At 43.1% G+C, this 23,862-nt stretch overlaps 1 protein-coding gene across 4 annotated transcripts in view; it reads right to left on the bottom strand.

The window, feature by feature from the left end:
* Nucleotides 1-23,862, bottom strand: part of DENND5B (DENN domain containing 5B) — a 203,312-nt gene that overhangs the window by 19,055 nt on the left and 160,395 nt on the right. For all 4 annotated transcript variants that reach the window (XM_025401854.1, XM_025401853.1, XM_025401852.1 and 1 more), the window contains 6 exons: nucleotides 22,392-22,523; nucleotides 20,637-20,789; nucleotides 19,698-19,776; nucleotides 10,375-10,456; nucleotides 8,441-8,569; nucleotides 4,260-4,381 (listed from right to left, as the gene is read on the bottom strand). In XM_025401854.1, the coding sequence (XP_025257639.1) occupies nucleotides 4,260-4,381; nucleotides 8,441-8,569; nucleotides 10,375-10,456; nucleotides 19,698-19,776; nucleotides 20,637-20,789; nucleotides 22,392-22,523 (697 nt within the window). The remainder of the gene's footprint in view (nucleotides 1-4,259; nucleotides 4,382-8,440; nucleotides 8,570-10,374; nucleotides 10,457-19,697; nucleotides 19,777-20,636; nucleotides 20,790-22,391; nucleotides 22,524-23,862) is intronic.

The raw sequence follows: 23,862 nt of genomic DNA on the forward strand, positions 1-23,862 counted from the left end.
TTCTTGGCTCACTGCAACCTCTGCCTCCTGGATTCAAGTGATTCTTCAGCCTCAGCCTCCCAAGTAGCTGGGATTACAGGCGTCTGCCACCTTGCCCGGCTAATTTTTGTATTTTTAGTAGAGAAGGGGTTTCGCATAGCCGGCCCCTAGCTAACTTTTTAATTGTTCTTTTGTTGAGACAGGGTCTCATTATTTTGCCCAAGCTGGTCTTGAACGGGACTCAAGTGATCCTCTTGCCTTGGCCTCTCAAAGCGCTGGGACTCCAGGCATGAGCCACTGCACCCGGCCTGTTTTGAAATTTTGAAATTTTTTTTGAGACAGGGTCTTGCTCTGTCACTCAGGGTAGAGTATAGTGGCACGATCTCAGCTTACTGCAATCTCCATTTCCTAGGCTCAAGTGATCCTCCCACCTTAGCCTCCCAAGTAGCTGGGACCAGAGGTGTGCACCACTACGTCCAGCTATTTTTTTGTAGTTTTAGTAGAGACAGGGTTTTGTCATGTTGCCCAGGCTGGTCTCAAACTCCTAAGCTCAAGAGATCTGCCCACCTTGGCCTCCCAAAGTGTTAAGATTACAGGCATGAGCCATCTGCCATGTATGTATGTATGTATGTGTGCATGTATTTATTTTTGAGACAGAGTTTCACTCTATCTCCCAGGTTGGAGTGCAGTGGTGCAATCTCGGCTCACTGCAACCTCTGCCACCCGGGTTTAAGCAATTCTCCTGCCTCAGTCTCCAAAGAAGATGGGAATACAGGGACCTGCCACCGTGCCTGACTAATTTTTGTACTTTTAGTAGAGGCGGGGTTTTTTTGTTTTTTTTTTTTTTTTGAGACAGAGTCTCGCTCTGTCACCCAGGCTGGAGTGCAGTGGCCGGATCTCAGCTCACTGCAAGCTCCGCCTCCCGGGTTCACGCCATTCTCCATCCTCAGCCTCCCGAGTAGCTGGGACTACAGGCGCCCGCCACCTCGCCCAGCTAGTTTTTTTGTATTTCTTAATAGAGACGGGGTTTCACCGTGTTAGCCAGGATGGTCTCGATCTCCTGACCTCGTGATCCGCCCGTCTCGGCCTCCCAAAGTGCTGGGATTACAGGATTGAGCCACCGCGCCCGGCCGAGGCAGGGTTTTATAATCTTGGCCAGGCTGGTCTTGAACTCCTGACCACGTGATCTACCGACCAATGCCTCCCAAAGTGCTGGGATTACAGGTGTGAGCCACCGCACCCGGTCACTATTTATTTATTTTTTGAGAAGGAGTCTTGCTGTCATGCCCAGGCTTGAGTGCAGTGGGGCGATTTCAGCTTACTGCAACCTCTGCCTCCCGGGTTCAAGCGATTCTCCTACCTCAGTCTCTGGAGTAGCTGGGATTACAGGCGTGTGCCCAAAACGCCCAGCTAATTTTTGTACTTTTAGTAGAGACAAGGTTTCCCCATGTTGGCCAGGCTGGTCTCGACCTCCTGACCTCAGGTGATCCACCGCCTCGGCCTCCCAAAGTGCTAGGATTACAGGTGTGAGCCACCATGCCCAGCCATTTTGTTTGTTTGTTTGTTTAAAGTAGGGTAGAATCAATATTTTTTGTTATCCTTGGGATTTCTGCCCATTTGATCATAAGCGGGGGTGTTAGAAGCCCTCCTTGAAAGATCTACAAGTAGGATGAAAAACATTTACTGAAGAAGATGCCTAGATACAGCCTCACAGTATGAGCTCATGGTTCAGTGCACTCTTAGATGAGGAAAACAAATGAAATAAATGGTTCATTTCCCTAATTTTACATAAAATACTTTATGTTAGGTGAATAGTCTCCCTTTGTGTCCTTTTATTTTGCTTTAGGATAGGAAAATGTCAGAGAAAAGGCCATACTTTCATGGTTTAGTAATCATCAGAATCAAATGGGTTTTGAAACTGAAAGCAGAAGAGGTTAGTGTAAGACTTTATTTTAGGTGCCAGTGGCTTCTCTCATTTCTTGCATTGATAGGATAAGAAAATCTGCAGAAAAAAGGCATGTTTAGGGTCAGCAGTTCTGTGGCTGCAAAAGGCCCACAGATGCACAACGGTGATTTCATAGTTTAAGTATGAAAAAGCAACATGATTAAATTTAAAAATTTCTTTCATGAAGAATTCCTCAAATTGAAAGAGTTACTCAGATGAAGAGACATCTACAGACATAGGGAGGATCTTAGGACTCCTCTACTGCTATTTCTTCTTATTTATTTAGAGACAGAGTCTCACCCTGTTACCCAGGCGTGATCTTGGCTCACTGCCACCTCTGCCTCTCGGGTTCAAGTGATTCTCCCACATCAGCCTCCCGAGTAGCTGGGACTACAAGCATGTGCCACCATGTCCGGCTAATTTTTATATTTTTTGGTACAGATGAGGTTTCACCATGTTGACCAGGTCAGTCTCAAACTCCTGACCTCTCACATAAGTTATCCACCGCCTTGGCCTCCCAAAGTGCTGGGATTACAGGTGTGAGCCATTGTGCCTGGTCTCTTTGATTTTAAAACTGTATGTAACGTTTTAGTTTCTTATACCTGCAGTAACCTAATCAATGCCTTGACAGGCATTACAGGCTGGCCTAATCCCCATTCCAATTCCCTTTTCCTTTGTCTGCCATTACCAGAGACTGGAAAGCCAAAACCTACATAATTCTGGTCAGTGAAATGTTAGTGATATTTATTGAGATTTTTTGGAAAATTATGTCTTTCTAGCACAGATCCTGCCCCTCCTTGGCACTCTCTCCTTCCTGTTGGAAGGTATACTGAGAACAGCCATGTTGAAACCATGAGGTAACTAGCACACACAGAGCATGTCTAAGGGGAAAAAGACAATGAGCCTGGGTCCGTGACAGCACTGCCCACTGCCTACTTTGAGACCTTTATTATGTAAGTGAAATCATTAAGCTGTAAACCACTGGTTTTCAAGTTTCTGATACTTGCAGCTAAATGCAATTCCTAATTGATACAAGTAAAAATTCTCCAAAGTAAGGAAGAGGACCCACTGCAAATAAGAATTAGCAACGAAGGAAAGAATAAACACTATCATTCAGCTTTCTATAAAAAATACATCTCTTGGCCAGGCTCGGTGGTTCACGCCTGTAATCCTAGCACTTTGGGAGGCTGAGGCGGGTGGATCACCTGAGGTCAGAAGTTTGAGACCAGCCTGGCCAACATGGTGAAACCCTGTCTTCACTAAAAACACAAAAATTAGCCGGGCATGGTGACACATGCCTACATATAGGCTTGTGATTTGGGAGGCTAAGGCAGGAGAATCGCTTGAACCCAGGAGGTGGAGGTTGCACTCCAGCCTGGGTGACAGAGCCAGACACCATCTCAAAAAAACCAAAAACAACAACAAAAAAATCTTCAGGTCAAGAGTGGTGGCTCATGCCTGTAATCCCAGCACTTTGGGAGGCTCAGGCAGGTGGGTCACTTGAGGTCAGGAGTTTAAGACCAGCCTGGCCAACATGGTGAAACCCCATTTCTACTAAAAATACAAAAATTAGCCAGGTGTGGTGGGGCGTGCCTGTAATTCCAGCTACTCAGGAGGCTGAGGCACAAGAATCCCTAGAACCCAGGAGGTGGAGGCTGCGGTGAGCTGAGATCATGCCACTGAATTCCAGCCTGGGTGACGGAGTGCGACTCTGTCTCAAACAAAAAAAAAAATCTCCAATCAGCATTTCCTTCCAAAGTTGAATGATGTCCAATTATATAAGTTAGTTATTATCACACAGTTACTTTCAACTTATGTGTTAAGATATTGGAATATTTACTTAATAAAACATTCCTTTTCACATCTGTTGTAGGTAACATTTCCTATCCAAGACTGGGTTTCTTGGGAAGCAATCTCTGAGTCAGAAATTAGCATGCACAATGCTGCTCCTGGGACCAACATGTGAGAAGGAAAGCAGGATTGGTTAAGCAAGATGTTAAGCTTCAACGCAGTCTCAATGAAGTTCTCATCTATCTAACCCCCATGGTGAGCTCCCGGACAGCTCTTTGTTCAGTCATGGGATGCTGGCTGGCACTGGCAGAAGGGATCATCTTGTGAGGTACTTTTCTTCAGTAAGGCATTCTCCACAGCCTGACAGTCAAGGGTTTCCTGTAGCACTCCTAGCATTTGGGGAATATCCTTTATTCCTAAACACAGATCTGGGGAGATGTCACAATGTCACATACACTATGGCATATCTTGCTTTAAAAAACATAAATGCTTTTATTCCATTAGCCACCTCAGTAACCCTTAACAGTCAATTCTCTAAACTTACTGATAGTAGTGAACACACTGGTGAAGCAGAAATAGTCCACAGCATTGAGAGAAAGAAGGTGGTAAAGAAACTGCTCTCTTTCTTCTTCACAACGTAGAAAAGCGTATCGCTTATAAAGCTTCCTAGGAAATGGTAAGACAAGCACAAGACAGTAGTATCAAAGAAAAAAAAAAAACAAGACAGTAATATCATGTATTTTTCATTATGTCTTTTTTTTTTTTAAGACAGAGTTTTTCTCTTTTTGCCCAGGCTGGAGTGCAATGATGCAATCTCAGCTCACTGCAACCTCCGCCTTCTGGGTTCAGGTGATTCTCCTGCCTCAGCCTCATGAGTAGCTGGGATTACAGACATGTGCCACTACGCCAGGCTAATTTTTGTATTTTTAGTAGGGATGGGGTTTCAACATGTTGGCCAGGCTGGTCTCAAGCTCCTGACCTCTGGTGATCCATCTGCCTCTGCCTCCCAAAGTGCTGGGATTACCGCTGTGAGCCACTGGACCTGGCCATTTTGTTTTTCTTTTGTTTCTTTCCCATTATGTCTTTTTTCCAAGATGGGGTCTCGCTATATTGCCCAGGCTGGTCTTGAACTCTTGGACTCAAGTGATCCTCCTGCCTCAGTCTCCCAAAGTGTTGGGATTACAGGCATGAGCCACTGGGCCTGGCCCTCATTAAGCCTTGACTAAAAATAAATAGCTCCTCTTAGACAAACACCTTTAATCTTGAAAAAATAGATTCACATCTATTTCAATTCATAAAATGGATATATAAACAGTTAATAAAACACTTTTAACCTAAAGAGTAATTAAGAAAAAAATGCATCTATTTTATCAAACTAATAAAGACTTAAAAGTGATGACCAGTGTTGACAAGGAAGAAATGAATGCCATTCTCACAGTTGGTGGGACTGAAAATTTCAGGAAAGCAATTCAGGTAACAATTATTTTAAACCAATCATACCCCTTGACTCATCAATTTCACTTTTAGGACTCAGTCCTAAAGATACAGATGAAATGGGGCAAAGATTTCATTAAACAGCTACATTTAAGCACTTTCCCAAGTGTTTTATAGGTATTAATACATTTCATTCTCACTCTATGAGGTAAGTCTATCAGTGCCTTTTTTTTTTTTTTTTGAGATGAGGTCTTGTTCTGTCACCGAGGTCACGGTAGTACAGCGCCGACTTAGTAACAGCTCACTGCAGCCTCGACCTCCTGGGCTTGAGTGTGCCTCCCACCTCAGCCTCCCAAGTTGCTGGGACCACAAGTGCATGCTACCACGCCCAGCTAATTTTTTATTTTTAGTAGAGATGGGGTCTCACTATATTGCCCAGGCTGGTCTTGAACTCCTAGGCTCAAGCAATCCTCCCACCTTGGCCTCTCAAAGTGCTGGGATTACAGGAGTGAGCCACCAGACCCAGCCTAGTGTCATTTTACAGACGGGGAAAAGAGAGATACAGGAAAGTTAAATATCTTGTCCAAGGTCATTCAAACACTAAATAGGGAAGGCAATATTTGAACACAAGCATTCAGACCTCAGAGTTTAAACTCTTGTGATATGGTGAAATGTTTATGGTACACTGTTAAGCTAATAAAAAGGATGATATTGAATTGCAAATATAGTATATCTTAGTAAGAGAACATGCATAGAAGAAAAGTACAGAAGAAAATGTGAAATATTTAGTGTTCTTTATAAGCAGGATCGTTAAGTGGTTATCATTTTCCTCTTTGTACTTTGGCCACTATGAGCATAAATCACTTTTTTTTTTTTTTTTGGGGGACAGAGTTTCACTCTTATTGCCCAGGCTGGAGTGCAATGGCACAATCTCGGCTCACTGTAACTTCTCGTCTCCCAGGTTCAAGTGATTCTCCTGCCTCAGCCTCCCAAGTAGCTGGGATTACAGGCATGTGCCACCACGCCCGGCTAATTTTGTATTTATAGTAGAGATGGGGTTTCTCTATGTTGGTCAGGCTAGTCTTGAACTCCTGATCTCTGGTGATCCGCCCGCCTCAGCTTCCCAAAGTGCTAGGATTACAGCTGTGAGCCACCACACCCAGCTTGTTTTTTTTTTTTTTTTTTTTGAGACGGAGTCTTGCTCTGTTGCCAGGCTGCATGGAGTGCACTGGCGCGATCTCGGCTCACTGCAACCTCCACCTTCGGGTTCAAGTGATTCTCCTGCCTCCCCTCCCGAGTAGCTGGGATTACAGGCATGCGCCACCACACCCAGCTAATTTTTGTATTTTTAGTAGAGATGGGGTTTCACCATGTTGGCCAGGATGGTCTCGATCTCCTGACCTCATGATCTGCCCACTTTGGCCTCCCAAAGTGCTGGGATTACAGGTGTGAGCCACTGTGCCTGGCCAGTAACTTTTTATAATTGGAAAAAAAAAAAAACAAAACCATGCCAGTTTTAAGAAAACAAGTTCAGATTCGCAGTGTATGTGACACTTCATTCTTTATCAAATCTACTCTTTGGACATTAAGAATCATCTGAAAATGCTCCAGGGGGTATGTAATCCAAGTGTGATATGTACAAATGCAAAACTACAAAAAGCACTGGGTTACTATGATGGGACTCTAATAGACTGTCATGTTTGAGGTCTTTGTTTAATTCTCTGCCTAACTTTGCTCCTGAGAAGTCAAAGTTCTTAGCCTTCAAATTAGCACTAATGTAAATCATAAGGGCAATATATTTCATCCAAGGTAGCTTTTTTTTTTTTTTTTGGGGAGACAGGGTCTCGCTCTGTTGCCCAGGTTAGAGTGCGGTGGCACAACCTTGACTCAAGTGATTCTCCTGAGTATCTAAGTAGCGAGTATCTAAGTATCTAAGAGGCTTCTCCTGAGCCTCTAAGTAGCTGGGAATACAGGTGCATGCCACCATGCCCGATTAATTTTTGTATTTTTTGTAGAGACAGGGTTCTGCCATGTTGGCTACGCTGGTCTCAAACTCCTGACCTCAAGTGATCTGCCCACCTTGGCCTCCCAAAGTGTTGGGATTACAGGTGTGAGCCACTGCACTTGACCTCGAAGAGGGTTTCTTGATAGAGTAAACAGAAGAAATTAAAACGGTTAACAATTAATTGACATGTACTTGACTGGTTTCCTGGCTCTAAACCAGTGGTCCCCAACCTTTTTGGCACCAGGGACTGGTTTCATGGAAGATAATTTTCCCATGGCTGTCGCAGGGGCCGGGGAGGGGGAGGTGGATTCAGAATACAATTGTTGCACCTCAGATCATCAGTCATTAGAATCTCATAAGGAGCAGGCAACCTAGATCCCTCACATGCGCAGTTCGCAATAGGGTTTGTGCTCCTCTGAGAATCTAATGCTGCTGATCTGACAGGAGGTGGAGCTTAGGCGGTAATGCTTGCTTGCCCTCGGCTCATCTCCTGCTGTGCAGCCCTGGTTCCTAACAGGCCACAGACCAGTACTGGTCCATGGCCCAAGGGCTGGGAACCCTTGCTCTAAACTGCTGAATGCAAGGCTCTCAGAAGAAGCCCTTTACTGGGACCTCCTCACAGAACTTATTTTTTTCTTTTTTTACTCCAGGTTTTATCTGTGTATTTTACAATATAACATAAGGTTTATATAAATTTAACCTATCTTTTGGATGTTACCGTCAGCTTGTATGAACTAGCTAGCTTTCTGCCTGATTCTGGCAGGGCTTTTTCTTTTTTTTTTTTGAGACAGTCTCGCACTGTCGCCCAGACTGGAGCGCAGTGACGGGATCTCGGCTCACTGCAACCTCCCACCTCCCAAGTTCAAGTGATTCTCCTGCCTCAGCCTCCTGAATAGCCATGACTACAGGTGTGCGCCACCATGCCCTGCTAATTTTTGTATTTTTTGTAGAGATGGGGTTTCACCATGTTACCCAAGCTGGTCTTGAATTCCTGGACTCAAGTGATCCGCCCACCCTGGCCTCCCAAAATGTTAGGATTACAGGCAACAGCCACCACACCCAACTGCAATCTGGCCTTTGGCTGTTATGTTTGGTGTGTCCTCCCTGAAATGACCAAGTATTACATCAAGACAGAGTTCTCAAAGCACATGCCTGTTAGATAAAGAAGAATGCACGTACACAGGAAACAGCACTTCATACTGAAGAAGCCAGTCTGTCAGTTTACGCAACTTGCTTTGTATGCACAAGGGTATAGAAACAGAAATGTATCAAAGATGGTATCTTACTTGGTAAGTGGTTGGTTAGAAAGCAACTGCTTAAGATGCTGGGACAACAGCTTCTTTTCTAGAGACAGTCTTATCCATGCCCGAGCTCGTCCAACATCAGTCTTGATCTCACTCATGTTTTGAATATGCCTAAAGAATAGTGGTAACAGCAAAGATGTAGATCTTAAGGATAATGCTGACTAGAAAAGAAGTAAAGAGTGAACAGTACTGGGCACAGAAAGGTTATTTTATACTTAAAGGGAGCAGTCGATAATATACAATTGATGTTGATTAAATCTTTGAAGGTTCCATCTGAATCATGAAGTTAGTCTCACATCATAATTGCCATTACAACACAAGCACACAGACAATGTCATAAGATAAAGCATTTAACACTCATTCACTCTTTCAGGCTTCATTACGTCCTTGCTGAAGAGTCATAGATACCTGTAAATAAATATTTCTGATTCTCAAAAAAAAAGTAATGAAACAGGGTGAATACTTAAGTTGCTTTTCAAAGTAACTGTTCTATACCATAATTAAATATCAGCCACAACTTCAATCCACTGAATTACTTTTCAAGTTGCACTGGACAACATATGGAAAATATGAAATCTTACGTTCTATGGCATTAGAGAAAAAAAGCCAGACTGCACTGATAATCTTTAATTGGCTAATTATTTAAAAATACAGGGTCTTGCTATGTTGCCCAGGATGGTCTCAATCTCTCGGTCTCAAGTGATCCTCTTCCCTCAGCCTCCCAAAGTGTATGACCCACTGCACTCGGATCTTATAATATTGCTTTAAACCCACACATTGTAAAGGTTGACTAAGTATTGTACCTAAAATATTTAAAAGACAAAAGCCTCTGCCTTCCTCATTCAATAAATCTGTGTTAGGTATCTTGATGTCTTCTAACGATTTCTTAACAGTAATTCCAAGTGATGATTCTCAGATCTGTATTTGCTTCAAACTAAGTCTACCTGATTGCAATTGTTCTGCCACATACCCTGCCATTATTTGCAGATTTTTTCTTCTGTATCGGTGGGCAGCAGGTATTTAAGGCAATTTAAAAAACTGAACAAAAGAAGCTATAAAATAGTTTAGGATGGGCACAATGGCTCATGTCTGTAATCCCAGCCCTTTGGGAGGCCAAGGCGGGAGAATCACTTGAGCCCAGGAGTTCAAGGTCAGCCTGGGCAATATTAGATCCCATCTTGGCCGGGTACGGTGGCTCACGCCTGTAATCCCAGCACTTTGGGAGGCCCAGGCAGGTGGATCACGAGGTCAGATCGAGATCATCCTGGCTAACATGGTAAAACCCTGTCTCTACTAAAAACACAAAAAATTTGCCAGGAATGGTGGCACATGCCTGTAGTCTCAACTACTCAGGAGGCTGAGGGAGGAGAATTACTTGAACCTGGGAGGCGGAGGTTGCAGTGAGCTGAGATCATGACACTGCACTCCAGCCTGGACAACAGAGTGAGACTCCATCTCAAAAACAAAAAACAAAAAACAAACCAAAAAAACCCTGTCTCTAGTGAAAATCAAAAAAATTAGCTGGGCGTGGTGGCAGGTGCCTGTAATTCCAGCGACTTGGGAGGCTGAGGCAGAAGGATTGAGCCTGGGAAGTTGAGGCTGCAGAGAGTGGCGATTTCACCATCGAACTCCAGCCTGGGTGACAAAGCAAGACCCTGTCGCTAAAGTAAAATAAAATAAAAAAGTTTAGAGATGCTTTAAAACTCTTCTCAGCTGCATCTTCCATTTGAATTTAATGTCAGGAAACAATACAATGGTATAAAAATAAAATAAATGAAACCATAAAAATACTTTCTTCAGAATTACATAAGCCAAAAATACACATAGCCATAATTATTTGAGCAATTTAGTTAAAAGCCACAAAATACTTCAAAAAGTTACCACCACATGCTAACACATGTATTAATAACAAATACCTCATGTCCTGGATAAGAGAGACCCTGAGTGTTGGCAACATAACTCCTGACTCAGATTTTCTTCTTTCTGGTCCGAGGGCAACTATGTAGAAAAATATCAGCAAAATATTAGAAAAGTAATAAAAAAATACACATGGTTCATACTAAATACTTTGAAACTGCTTTGATAAGAAAAAATTTTAACAATTTATATCATCTAGCCCAAAATGTCAAAGAACAAATTTTAAAGAAAATAGGGTCTTGCTCTGCCACTGAGCTTGGAGTGCAGTGTGTAGTGGTGTGATTGTGGCTCACTGCAGCCTCGACCTCCTGGGCTCCAGCAATCCTCCCAACGTAGCCCTGTCCAGAGTACCTGGGATTACAGGTGTGCACCACCACACATGGCTCATTTTAAAAATTTTTTGTAGAGACGGGGTCTTCCTATGTCTGGGCTATTTTATTAACACAGTAAATCAGCTATTTTCTTTTCTTTTCTTTTTTTTTTTCTTTCTGAGATGGAGTTTTGCTCGTTGCCTAGGCTGGAGTGCAATGGTGCGATCTCAGCTCACCGCAACCTCCACCTCCTGTGTCCAAGTGATTCTCCCGTCTCAGTCTCTCGAGTAGCTGGGATTATAGGCATGCACTACCATACCTGGCTAATTTTTTGTATTTTTAGGACAGACAGGGTTTCTCCATGTTGGTCAGGCTGGTCTCAAACTCCCAATCTGAGGTCATCTGCCTGCCTCGGCCTCCCAAAGTGCTGGAATTACAGACGTGAGCCACTGTGCCCAGACCCAGCTATTTTCTTTCTATGTAATCTAGAACTGCTTTTGGAAATTTTAAACGAATCACAAAAGACCACCTAGCAAACGATGCAATGCATACAAATTCTGGCCATAAGGACCAGGCACTTTTTTTTTTTTTTTTTAAAAACATAGTCTTGCTGTTGCCCAGGCTGAAGTGCAGTGGTGTGATCTTGGCTCACTGCAACCTCTGCCTCCTTGGTTCAAGCAATTCTCATGCCTCAGCCTCCCGAGCAGCTGGGACTACAGGCGTGCGCCACCACGCCCAGCTAATTTTTGTATTTTTTAGTAGAGACGTGGTTTCACCATGTTGACCAGCTGGTCTTGAACTCCTGAACTCAAGTGATCCGCCCGCCTTGGTCTCCCAAAGTGCTGGGAATACAGGTGTTAGCCACCATGCCTGGCCAGTTACTTTCTAGTTACTCATTCTAATAGCTCTAGATAATTACATGAAAGCAATGTATATAAATTAAGCTACTAAAAATGTGAAACATCTCTGGGCTCATGAATTGAAGTCACACAATTAAACTCTTGAAGAGTGAAAAAAAATCCTGTGTGCTCAGTCCTGGAATCCCAACACTTTGGGAGGCCAAGGCAGGAGGATTACTTGAGCCCACGACTTCAAGACCAGCCTGGGAAACATAGGGAGACCAGCCTGGACTACACAGAAAGACCCCAGTTTTGCAAATAATTATATGGGTTTGGACAATGGGAAGCTAAATATATATATATGTCTTTTTTTCAATTAGCTTTTTTTTTTTTTTTTATAGCTGAGCATGGTAGTGTTCACCTGTAGTACCAGTTGCTTGGGAGGCTGAGGTGGGAGGATCACCTGAGCTTACCACTGCACTCCAGCCTGGGCAACAGAATGAGATTCTCTCTTAAAAAAAAAAAAAAAAAAAAAAAAAAAAAGAGGCCGGGCACAGTGGCTCACGCCTGTAATCCCAACACTTTGGGAGGCCAAGGCAGACGGATCACGAGGTCAGGAGATCAAGACTACCCTGGCTAACATGGTGAAACCCCATCTCTACTAAAAAATACAAAAATTAGCTGGGCTTGGTGGTGGGCACCTGTAGTCCCAGCTACTCAGAAGGCTGAGGCAGGAGAGTGGCATGAACCCAGGAGGCAGAGCTTGCAGTGAGCCAAGATTGTCCCACTGCACTCCAGCCTGGGCGACAGAGCGAGACTCTGTCTCAAAGAAAACTCTAAGATTTCAGGCTCTTCAGTCTGGTAAGTTTCTACCTTGAAGTTCAGAGTCTAAACTACAGTAATTATAGCATGCAAAGTGAGTAATCTAAATAGACACTAAGTATAATGTCCATGAGTATTCTCTTATGAAGCCTGAATAGCTAACATTTATGAAAGAACAGCTAACATTTATGATAGCTAACAATTATGGGATTACAGGTGCATGCCACCACACCTGGCTAATTTTTGTACTTTTTGTAGAGATGGGGTTTTGTCTCTATGTATGAAAGAAGGAAAGATTATTCTCATACAGCAACAGCTAAGCAAAGATCTATTGGTTAATATATTGTAGTTGCAGTGTTTGCTCTCATGCTCAAGGAGAGGCCATGGAGTTTAGGCCTTTCATTTCTATCTTCTCATCTATAAATATAAATGAAATTCCAACATCATACTCAGCAAATACACCTATATAAGTAGAACTGAGAATGCAAATTTTTGCTATATATTAAACCTATCATTTTCTGAGTTTTTAGATTCTTTCCACTTTACGGGGCTGGGATACAATACCAAAACACATAAATATATATGAAGTTGGCACTAAAGGAAGATAGGGAACATTTTGGTGTATTATGATCCCTATGCTTTTGACACTGGCAGGTATAAATGAGTACTGATGGGGTTGCCAGAAGGAAGAGGTTGTGGCCAGGCCAATCTAAAAGCACTACTTTCGAGGGTCTTCCATACCATGTGATGATAAATAGGACATTCGTTGTGGCGATTTTGGGAGGGAGTTTCAGTGGGGCACTAGACCCATTCATCTTGATACCCAGGAGGTAATAAATGCTGAGGAAATTGTTCCAGACTTGCAGGGAATGTGTTATGTGTTACTGAACAAAGCGCATCTTTTTTTTTTTTTAAGATAGAGTCTCACTCTGTAGCCCAGGTTGGAGTGCAGCGGCATGATCTTGCGTCACTGCAGCCTCCATCTCTGGGCTCAGTGATCCTTCAACCTCAGCCTCTTGATAGCTGGGATTACAGGTGCATGCCACCACACCTGGCTAATTTTTGTATTTTTTGTAGAGACAGGGTTTTGTTTCTATGTTTATGTTGCCCAGGCTGGACTCAAACTCTTGGACTCAAGCAGTCTGCCTGCCTCCGCCTCCCAAAGTGCTGGGATTACAGGCATGAGCCATCACACCCGGCCACATCTTTCTTTTTGAGGACAAAGTGAGATGGCTCAGAGAATGCCTCTGTACTCCAGATGATTAGACAAAATGAAAGATGGCCACACAGGCGGTAAGAAATAGATTGACAGAGGAAAAAAGGGGATTTGAAACCATAATTAACAAGTTGGCTAGAAGGAAACATGACAACCAGAAGTAATCATGCCTCTCAAACTAGAGAGCAAGTGAGAAACTTCGTTTTAAATAATAAGAGATGGGGGTCTCACTATGTTGCTCAGGCCGGTTTCAAACACCTGGCTCAAGGAATCCTCCCATCTTGGCCCCCTAAAGTGCTGGAATTACATGTGTGAGCCAGTGTGCTTGGCAATTCCTGTTGTTTAAACTACTCAGTTTGTGGTACTCTATTATGGTGGCCCTAGGAAATGAATGTGGTAATTTATTAGTGACTCTGGAGAGAAGAGTTTAAAAGCCTGTGAGCAGAGGGCAGATTAGGGGTTTGGAAATGGAACCACTTCTTTTATCTAGAGACCTAAAATCTAAGATTTCCATGAAGCCTACTCCAGCTAGAAGAGAATTTTATAAACTATTTAAATGTATACTTCCATTACTATTTCTTAATTGAAAATACTCAAACAATAGGCCACTTTCTCCTTCAAAATAAAGATTCATGGATTTAATTCTTGGCTACAAGAATTTGCTCATCTGCCTGAATCAAACTACAAAATTAGCCGGGTGTGGTGGCGCATGCCTGTAATCCCAGCTACTCGAGAGGCTGAGGCAGGAGAATTGCTTGAACGTGGGAGGTGTAGGTTGCAGTGAGCCGAGATCATGCCACTGCATCGTGTCTCGGCAACAAGAGTGAGCGAAACTCCGTCTCAAAAAAAAAAAAAAAAAAAAAAAAATGAACACAAGTTAAACATTTTGTTTACTTTCTATTTGGAGTGGTGAATTTTATAAATGTAGCACAGATAGCAGTTTTTGAGGGCAGAGTTTGTATATTTCTACAGAACCATGTACAGTCTATAGGTAGGTAAGTAATTAATAGAAAATTTCTGATGAAGGTAAGATGAAGAGTGACTCAAAATTCCTGGGTTAGATCCAGAAAAAACACTTAAAAGCAGCATTTCTGGCCAGGTGCGGTGGCTTACACCTGTAATCCCAGCACTTTGGGAGGCTGAGGTGGGTGGATCACCTGAGGTCAGGAGTTCAAGACCAGCCTGGCCAACATGGTGAACCCCGTTTCTACTAGAAATACAAAAATTCGCCAGGTGTGGTGGCACATGCCTGTAATCCCAGCTACTCAGAAGGCTGAGGCAGGAGAATCGCTTGAACCCAGGAAGTGGAGGTTGCACTGAGCCAAGACTGCGCCATTGCACTCCAGCCCAGGCAACAAGAGCAAAACTCCATCTCAAAAAAAAAAAAAAAAAAAAGGAAAAAAGGCAGCATTTCCATTCCCTTCAGTGGAAGGGTTCTACACCTACACCCTGCCAAAATCCATTTCCAGTTACTAGTAGAACCTTGTCTGAAGGTGCAAAGTTTAAGAACTGGCTCAACATTTTTATTTATTGTTACTATTTTTTGGAGACAGGGTCTTGCTCTGTCACCCAAGCTGGAGTGCAGTGGTGGGATCACAGTACTCACTGTAGCCTCAACCCCGTGGGCTCAAGCGATCCTCCCACCTCGGCCTCCCAAGCATCTGGGACCACACATGTGTGTCACTATACCTGGCTAATTAAGACAAAAACATTTTTTTTTTTTTTGTAGACAGGGTCTTACTATGTTACCTTGGCTGGTCTCAAACTCTTGGGCTCAAGTGATCCTTCCACCTCGGCCTCCCAAAGTGCTGGGATTACAGGACTGGGTCACCATACCCAGCCTCCCAACACTTTTTTTTTTTTGAGACAGCATCTTGCTCTGTTGCCCAAGTTGGAGTGCAATGGCATGATCTTGGCTCACTGCAACCTCTGCCTCCTAGGTTCAAGAGATACTCATGCCTCAGTCTCCCGAGTAGTTGGGATTACAGGTGTGTACCACCATACCCGGCTGACTTTTATATTTTTAGTAGAGACGGGGTTTCACCATGTTGGCCAGGCTGGTGTCGAACTCCTGGCCTCAAGTAATTTGCCCTCCTTAAGCTCCCACAGTGCTGGAATTACAGGCGTGAGCCACCACACCCAGTCCTCTCAACAAATTTAAAGGTTAAAACTTCTGAGTGATGTGTCAAGAACAGTCTTTGTTCTAGGACCAATTGTATTCTGAAATTCTTTCTCTAAAATAGGATGTCAAACTACTAGGTGCAGTGATCACTAGGTCAAAATTAATACTGCCTACCCACTATGGTCCTCTTGCTATCTTTCCATTCCTCTACAACCCTTAAAATGTCTCTGACTCCTGTTCAGTGCTGCTTCTGAAGACTCACGATAATAATCCAGCATCTAGTCTCATCATGATTCAATGCTAGTAAGAATAATGTTCAAACCCATCATAAACCTTTTTTTTTTTTTTTTTTTTTGTAATGACATGGAGTCTCACTCCATCGCCCAGGCTGGAGAACGGGGGAGCAGTCTTGGCTCACTGCAACCTCCATCTTCCAGGTTCAAGCGATTCACCTGCCTCACCCTCCTGAGTAGCTGGGATTACAGATACCCGCCACCATGCCTGGCTAATTTTTGTATTTTTAGTAGAGAGGGGGTTTCACCACGTTGGCCTGGCTGGTCTCCAACTCTTCATCTCCAGTGACCCATCCACCTCGGCCTCCCAAAGTGCTGGGATTACAGGCATGAACCACCATGCCCAGCCCATCATAAACCTTCAAGGATCTTTCCTAAATATGACAATGCAGACTGTTTATTGCCATTAATTAGGAAGCTTAATAATTGGCAAAAAAAAGTACTTGGTAGAAAAAAATTCAGATTTTAAAAACTGTTAATTTTTGCATAATTACGACTTACTCCTTAAGAATGAGAGATTTCAATTTAAACTGATGTTTTAATACATATTTTATATTCTTATAAATATATATATATTTCGAGACGGAGTCTCACTCCGTTGCCCAGGCTGGAATGCAGTGGCGTGATCTTGGCTCACTGCAACCTCTGCCTCCCAGGTTCAAGTGCTGGGATTACAGGCATTGAGTCACCACGCCTGACCTCATTTTGTTTTTTAACAGAAAAAGTGGCAGAGGAGATGGACACTAGAGAATGCTTTTAAATTTGATCTGAATCTTTACAAATATAGTTACAGTCAGAGACAGCAGAACCTTGGCATTCTGATTGCAGGAGCTCCAGGGCAATGTAGTCAACTCATATTCCTAGCTGTCTGATTAAATACATTTAAACACTAGGTTTCTAACAATAAATACTACATTTAGGGTAGTGTTGCCCTCTAGGGGCAGTGAGGGAAAAGAAATTAGGGTGAACAAAAGGGTCTTCAGGCTGGGCGCAGTGGCTCACGCCTGTAATCCCAACACTGTGGGAGGCCGAGGCAGGCGGATCACGAGGGCAGGAGATCGAGACCATCCTGGCTAACACGGTGAAACCCCGTCTCTACTAAAAATACAAAAAATTAGCTGGGTGAGGTGGCAGGCGCCTGTAGTACCAGCTACTCAGAAGGCTGAGGCAGGAGAAGGGTGTAAACCCAGCAGGCAGAGCTTGCAGTGAGCTGAGATTGCGCCACTGCACTCCAGCCTGGGCGACAGAGCGAGACTCCGTCTCAAAAAACAAACAAACAAACAAACCAACAAAAAAAACGGGTCATTAAGGCCAGGCATGGTGGCTCACACGTTATCCCAGCACATTGGGATGCCAAGGGCAGATGGATCACTTGAGGTCGGAAGTTCGAGACCAGCCTGACCAACATGGAGAAACCCTGTCTCTACTAAAAATACAAAATTAGCTGAGCATGGTGGTGCACGTCTGTAATCCCAGCTACTCAGGAGACTGAGGCAGGAGAATGGCTTGAGCCCAGGAGGCAGAGGTTGCAGTGAGCCGAGATTGTGCCACTGTACTCCAGCCTGGGTGACAGGAGCAAAATTCCATTAAAAAAAAAAAAAAGGTTTAGTTTAAATTATTTTTATAACCCTCTTTTTTTTTTTTTCCTGAGATGGAGTCTTGCTCTTGTTGCCCAGGCTGGAGTGCAACAGCACAATCCCAGCTCACTGCAACCTCCACCTCCCAGGTTTAAGCGATTCTCCTGCCTCAGCCACCTGAGTAGCTGGGATTACAGGTACCCGCCACCACGCCTGGGTAATTTTTGTAATTTTAGTAGAGATGGGGTGTCACCATGTTGGCCAGGCTGGTCTTGAACTCCTGACCTTGTGATCCGCCCGCCTTGACATCCTAAAGTGCTGGGATGGTAGGTGTGAGCCACTGCACCTGGTCAATGCACCATTTTTTTTCTTTTTCTTTTCTTTTTTTTTTTTTTTGAGATGGAGTCTCGCTTTGTCACCCAGGCTGGAGTGCAGTGGCACGATCTCGGCTCACTGCAACCTCCGCCTCCCAGGTTCAAGTGATTCTCCTGCCTCAGCCTCCTGAGTAGCGGGAATTACAGGCACACACCACCATGCCCAGCTAATTTTTGTATTTTTAGTAGAGATGGGGTTTCACCATGTTGGTCAGGCTGGTCTCGAACTCCTGACCTCATGATCTGCCAACCTCGGCCTCCCAAGTACTGGGACTACAGGCATAAACCACCATGCCCGGCCCCTGCACTCTTTCTTAAACTGTGTTAGGCTTATGACTTTTTGTTGTTGTTGTTGTTTTGAGATAGAGTATAGCTCTGTCACCTAGGCTGGAGTGCAGTGGCACGATCTCAGCTCACTGCAACCTCCACCCTCCCGGGTTCAAGCGATTCTCCTGCCTCAACCTCCCGAGAAGCTGGGACTATAGGCATCCGCCACCACCTGGGCGAGGTGGCTCATGCGTGTAATCCCAGCACTTTGGGAAGCTGAGTAGGGCTGATCACTTGAGATCAGGAGTTTGAGACCAGCCTGGCCAACATGGCGAAACCCCGTCCTTACTAAAAATACAAAAATTAGCCGGGTGTGGTGGTGGGCACCTATAATCCCAGGTAGTTGGTAGACTGAGGCAGGAGAATTGCTTGAACTTGGGAGGCAGAGGTTTCAGCGAGCTGAGATCACATCACTGTACTCCAACCTGGGTGACAAGAGGAGACTCCATCTAAAACATTTCTGAATATCCAAAGTAATCCATACTTTATGAAAAGGTTCCAAAATGGCTGATTCAGTATAAAGCATTTTATCTCAATTAGCTTACCACAGTTACTTCTACTTTTTTGTGAAATAGATGGTTATTTTATATAAAGAAAAGCATGTGTTGTTGTGAAAAATACACAGTAGGTAAGAACACTTAGCTTAAGAAACCCTACATAATTCTAATTAGCTAAAAAATTATGACACTTCTAACATATTTTCTATAAATTGAAGAAGAGATTCAACTCCTGAAATTTTTTGAGATATATGTACATATTTTTTCCCTGAAAGATCACTAATGATGGTTATAAAACTTTTTATTTTTGAGATGGAGTCTTGCTCTGTTGCCCAGGCTGCAGTCAGTGGCACCTTCTCGGCTTACTGCAACTTTTGCCTCCTGGGTTCAAGCGATCCTCCTGCCTCAGCCTTCCGAGTAGCTGGGACTACAGGCACCCACCACCACGCCCAGCTAATTTTTGTATTTTAGTAGAGATGGGGTTTCACCATGTTGGCCAGGCTGGTCTCGAACACCCAACCTCAGGTGATCCGCCCATCTTGGCCTCCCAAAGTGGTGGGATTACAGGTGTGAGCCACTGTGCCTGGCATAAAACTTTTAAGAAAAAAAATATTCTGATGCTACTGAGAGTAATGTATCCTTGCATGGCCATTTACAATTCACTGGGGGTTTTCACATGATACCTTGCTTGATCAGCATGACCATTCCAGCCTAGGTAATCCCATTTTCCCTACTTTATGGATGATGAAGCAGGACTTCAGAAAGGGCAAATAACTTTTTCCAGGTCTCACAGTTAGTCAGTAATACTGCTCCTTCTACTTTATCCCATTATTGGCAAAATGAGTAAATTTTAGCTTGAGAGAGAAAGAGAGCAAGACAAGGCCATATAGTATTGAGTCTTCTCAGAGTCCAATGCTGCTAGTTCTTTACCAATGATGTCATACCTGGTGATTCTGCAAGGTGCTCTTGTTTCTCTTCTCTGTCCTGAAATTGAATTAAATGTGACCACAAAGCCGACTTCCCCTGAAAGCACAAGGTGTGTAAAAATTTCATAAGAAATAATTCATCATAAAATAATTTCTCATCCAAATCATTCATATTCCAATAGCCATTTAGAAGTTTGGTGACCCAAGCTTATTCATTCCTAGCTGTATGACATTCTGAGCATCTTCTGCATGTATCATAAAGGTCATCCTTTGCCTCACTGAGAAGACTGGCAAGAGCCTGGGGAAAGGAAGCAGCTAAGCAAAGGGCCAGCATGGCAGGCAGAAGATTTCTGATGTCTGCTAGGTTGTTACTTAGTTGTATATAATTAGGGCTGTCTACACTGGGTACATTAGTAACCATGGGATTAAAATGCTCTAGCAGCACAGAATGTACTTGTGTACATCTATATGTAAAATGTTTGGATATATGGAGTGGCAATAAGACAAAAAAATAGAGGTGAGAGGAGAAAGAGAAAAAGGGAAGAAGAAAGAAACACGCACGCATCAGAAAAAAATCAGAAAGGGAGACTAGAGAGACGAAAGCAAAGAGACCATTTGAATTTTTTCACCCTGAATTATTAGATCTAACTTAAAATGGCAAGGAACTGTTCATTCTGGACAGTGACAAAGGCAAACATTTAATGGAACTTACTAGGGATACAGCCTCTGCAATGATGTGCTATTTCATCCTTTCCTGCTTAGCAGGAAAGATCCCAAACCACCTCCTGCTCATGGGTTATATTTTCTTGTTCTGAAATTAAAATGTCTGTGGCATTTTTCTAGTCCCCTTGTGATAAAAGAGCCTATTTGTTTTTTAATGACATATTTTTCTCCTTGTTACATTTCTTCACAGGGCTCTTAACTGGCCATGTCACCAGGACCTCCTAAAACTGTTACCTGCTTGACCTGCAAGCCATGGCTCCATATCCTCTCCAGCAGGTCACAGAGGCTGGCGATCAAGGTGTTCTCCTCCAGGCCGGTGATGTTTGCTTCTCCATGGCCAAGTTCCACTGCTTCGTGTCCCATCTTCTCCACCAACATGCGCTTTGTCTAAGAATATCACGTGTAGTCATAAGGCACCCCAGTAGTGAAACCAAAAACCAACAAGTCAATTACTGAAGTAGGAGACTTGGTTTCCCTTCATTATACCTCTGTTTGCAGATCTGTAATCACCTTGGGAAAAAATCTCTTAATCTTGGTGGCCAACTAATTGGAGTAATATAATTTATATGTTACTATTTTGTCAGAAAAAATGGAGTGTAGCTAAAGAGAAAATAAGATAATATTTGTAAGCATCCCCATGTTGAAAAGATGCTTATGTACAACAATTGTCAAATTATTAACTTCTGTGATATTGGGGAATTACAGCAGACCTAGAAAATGTACTGTCAGGGTTGGGTATGGTGGCTCACACCTGTAATCCCGGCACTTTGGGAGGTCGAGGCAAGTGGATCACCTGAGGTCAGGAGTTCGAGACCAGCCTGGCCAACATGGTGAAACCCTGTCTCTACTAAAAATACAAAAGTTAGCCGGGTAGTAGTGCCACACTCCTGTAATCCCAGTTATTTGGGAAGCTGAGGCAGAAGAATCGCTTGAACCCAAGAGGTAGAGGTTGCAGTGAGCTGAGATTGCACCACTGTGCCAGCCTGCTGGGTGATAGAGCGAGACTCTGTCTCAAAAAACAAAAAACAATAAAAGAAGAAAATGTACCGTCAGAATATGGAACCCCATCCTGCCACCACAACTTGCCCTATCACTGCCCCAGCATCTTAGCATACTAAAGATTCTTGCACTTAGTTTGATTGCACTTAAGTAAAAACCAGAATACAAATGGGCAGCTCTAAATTTTTTGAGAACTCTAATTTGTGAATGAACCAGGACTTTCCTTCTCTTTTCCTTTTTTATCTTTTCTTTGTTCATCAAGCATACACCAAAAAATGCAAAGAAAATGGAAATCAGTTTCATGTAAGTTAATTTGCATCAGTCTTAGTAGCTTTTATAAAATGTAAAATGAGAGAGAATCTAGCTCTTTTAGGCAAGAACTTTAATTCACCACTATATTCTGATGCTGAAAATAGTGCATTTATTGAATATGCAGAGAAGGTACTCAAGAAATGACTGTCAAATAAATAAATAAAATTATTAGCTAAAATGATGTTTTAAGTTTTGTCAATTTGTACTGCTACCTCCAAAAAACACAAGTTTCTGAGAGGAGAATGCTGTGCAATATACACAAACCTACAACACAGCCAAAGTATTTTTCCTTATGGGGATGAAAATCATGTATAGGCACAAATAAAGCTGTACACAGCTGCATACACAGACACAAGTGTTGCCTTTCACATAAGATGACAACATTCCTGACGCAAATTATGAGTGGCTTAAGACATCCGTTCATGTTGGTGAGGAGGACAGCAATGTCTGAAAAGGGGAGAAAAATGATACAAGGCTCTCATGTCATTGATTCTGTGGGCAATGAAGAACCCATGGAGGTTCAATACCCCAGTAAAGAGTACATGAGGTCAATGCCACAATAAGAGTTTTCTTCTAGCAAAATTACATGCTTAAATGGGGGTTAACTCAGTTCATCTTAGCCTCACACATGGTGTAAACATGAATGCACGCTGTCTGGCATCAGTGAATAATACATACCTTCATTCTACATTCTTTTAATAAGCCTTCTACGAATTTACAGTTGGTCTGTGCAATCACTGCAGGAGAGAGGTCTGACAGTTTGGGTTGCCTCAGGTTTTTTCCTAAACTTCGTGCCTCTTGCATATATTTCTAAAAATTAAGGAGTATTTTTAATGCATAAACATTAGCTATTCTTCTAATCTTCTTAACCTTATACAAACAAGTGCAGAGACAAATGAAATGCAAAAAAGTCTGTAAGTGTATGCGCATAACAACACTTAATGTTTTAGTGCACCAAAAGACAGAGGACACTCATACGCCACCCCACAACAACTGTTAACTCCTGTGAGAAGTAAAGTGACAGAAACCCCATCACATTAAAACTTATTCAAAGTGAGATGACATTTCATTTTCTTTAGTCTTTTCACTGGGAATACAAAAGGTTGTGATTAGTCAGGATTGTGGTTGGGACAAAAAAATTTAGGTGTTTAGATTACAAATCCAAGGTTTTGCAGGAGCCCAGTGGTTCTCAGATCACCGATTTCCTCCACTCCTTTCCCCATACAGCAAGACTTAACATACCTCTAGCCTCTTGGGCAGTGCTCTCCAATCTAACCCTTTGCTCTATAATCAAGTCACAACAGTAAAATCAGGAACTTTAGAATCTGGTTGTAACTAATTTTATGACTCAGGCATATCAACTAATGTTTGTGCACCTCAGCTTGTTAAATGGGCATAAAACATGCCCCCCTACCTTCCCAAAAGGCTATAAGATCACTCTGAAGAGCACGATGTGCTCCAAGCGAAGGTGGCCTTTTTCTGTGATGTTTTTGCTAAAGCCCTACCTTGCCTTGTTCTATAATCAAGAGAAAGTGAATTACAGTTACTTTTGGGGTTTTTGGTAACTCTAAGGTATTACAGAAACTTAACCAAATGCTCTTGAGCTTTGGTTAGTGAATTTCTATTAAAAAGAAAATCACTACATGTGATTAGTGCAAGACATGTGCTCTCTCTCTCCTTTCTATGCTGTCTATAAAGGTTCATCCAGGGGCTGGGCGGTGGTTCCCGTCTGTAATCCCAGCACTTTGGGAGGCCGAGATGGGTGGATCACCAGAGGTCAGGAGTGTGAGACCAGCCTGGTCAACATGGTGAAACCCCGTCTCTACTAAAAATACAAAAATTAGCCAGGTGTGGTGGTGGATGCCTATAATCCACCTACTCGGGATTATAGGCTACTCCCCAGCTACTCGGGAGGCTGAGGCAGAAGAATCACTGAAACCTGGGAGGCGGAGACTGCAGTGAGTGCAGATGGCGTCACTGCACTCCAGCCTGGGCAACTGAGCGAGACTCCATCTCAAAAAAACAAAACAAAACAAAACAAAAAACCAAAAAAACCAAAACAAACAAACAAACAAAAAACCCATCTGGATACCTTGTGTTTACATCAGGATCACAGGGCAGAATTTTCCAAAAAGTCCAAGTGTCTTAG

The sequence above is a fragment of the Theropithecus gelada genome, chromosome 11, assembly GCF_003255815.1.
Source record: "Theropithecus gelada isolate Dixy chromosome 11, Tgel_1.0, whole genome shotgun sequence".
Taxonomy (NCBI): Eukaryota; Metazoa; Chordata; class Mammalia; order Primates; family Cercopithecidae; genus Theropithecus; species Theropithecus gelada.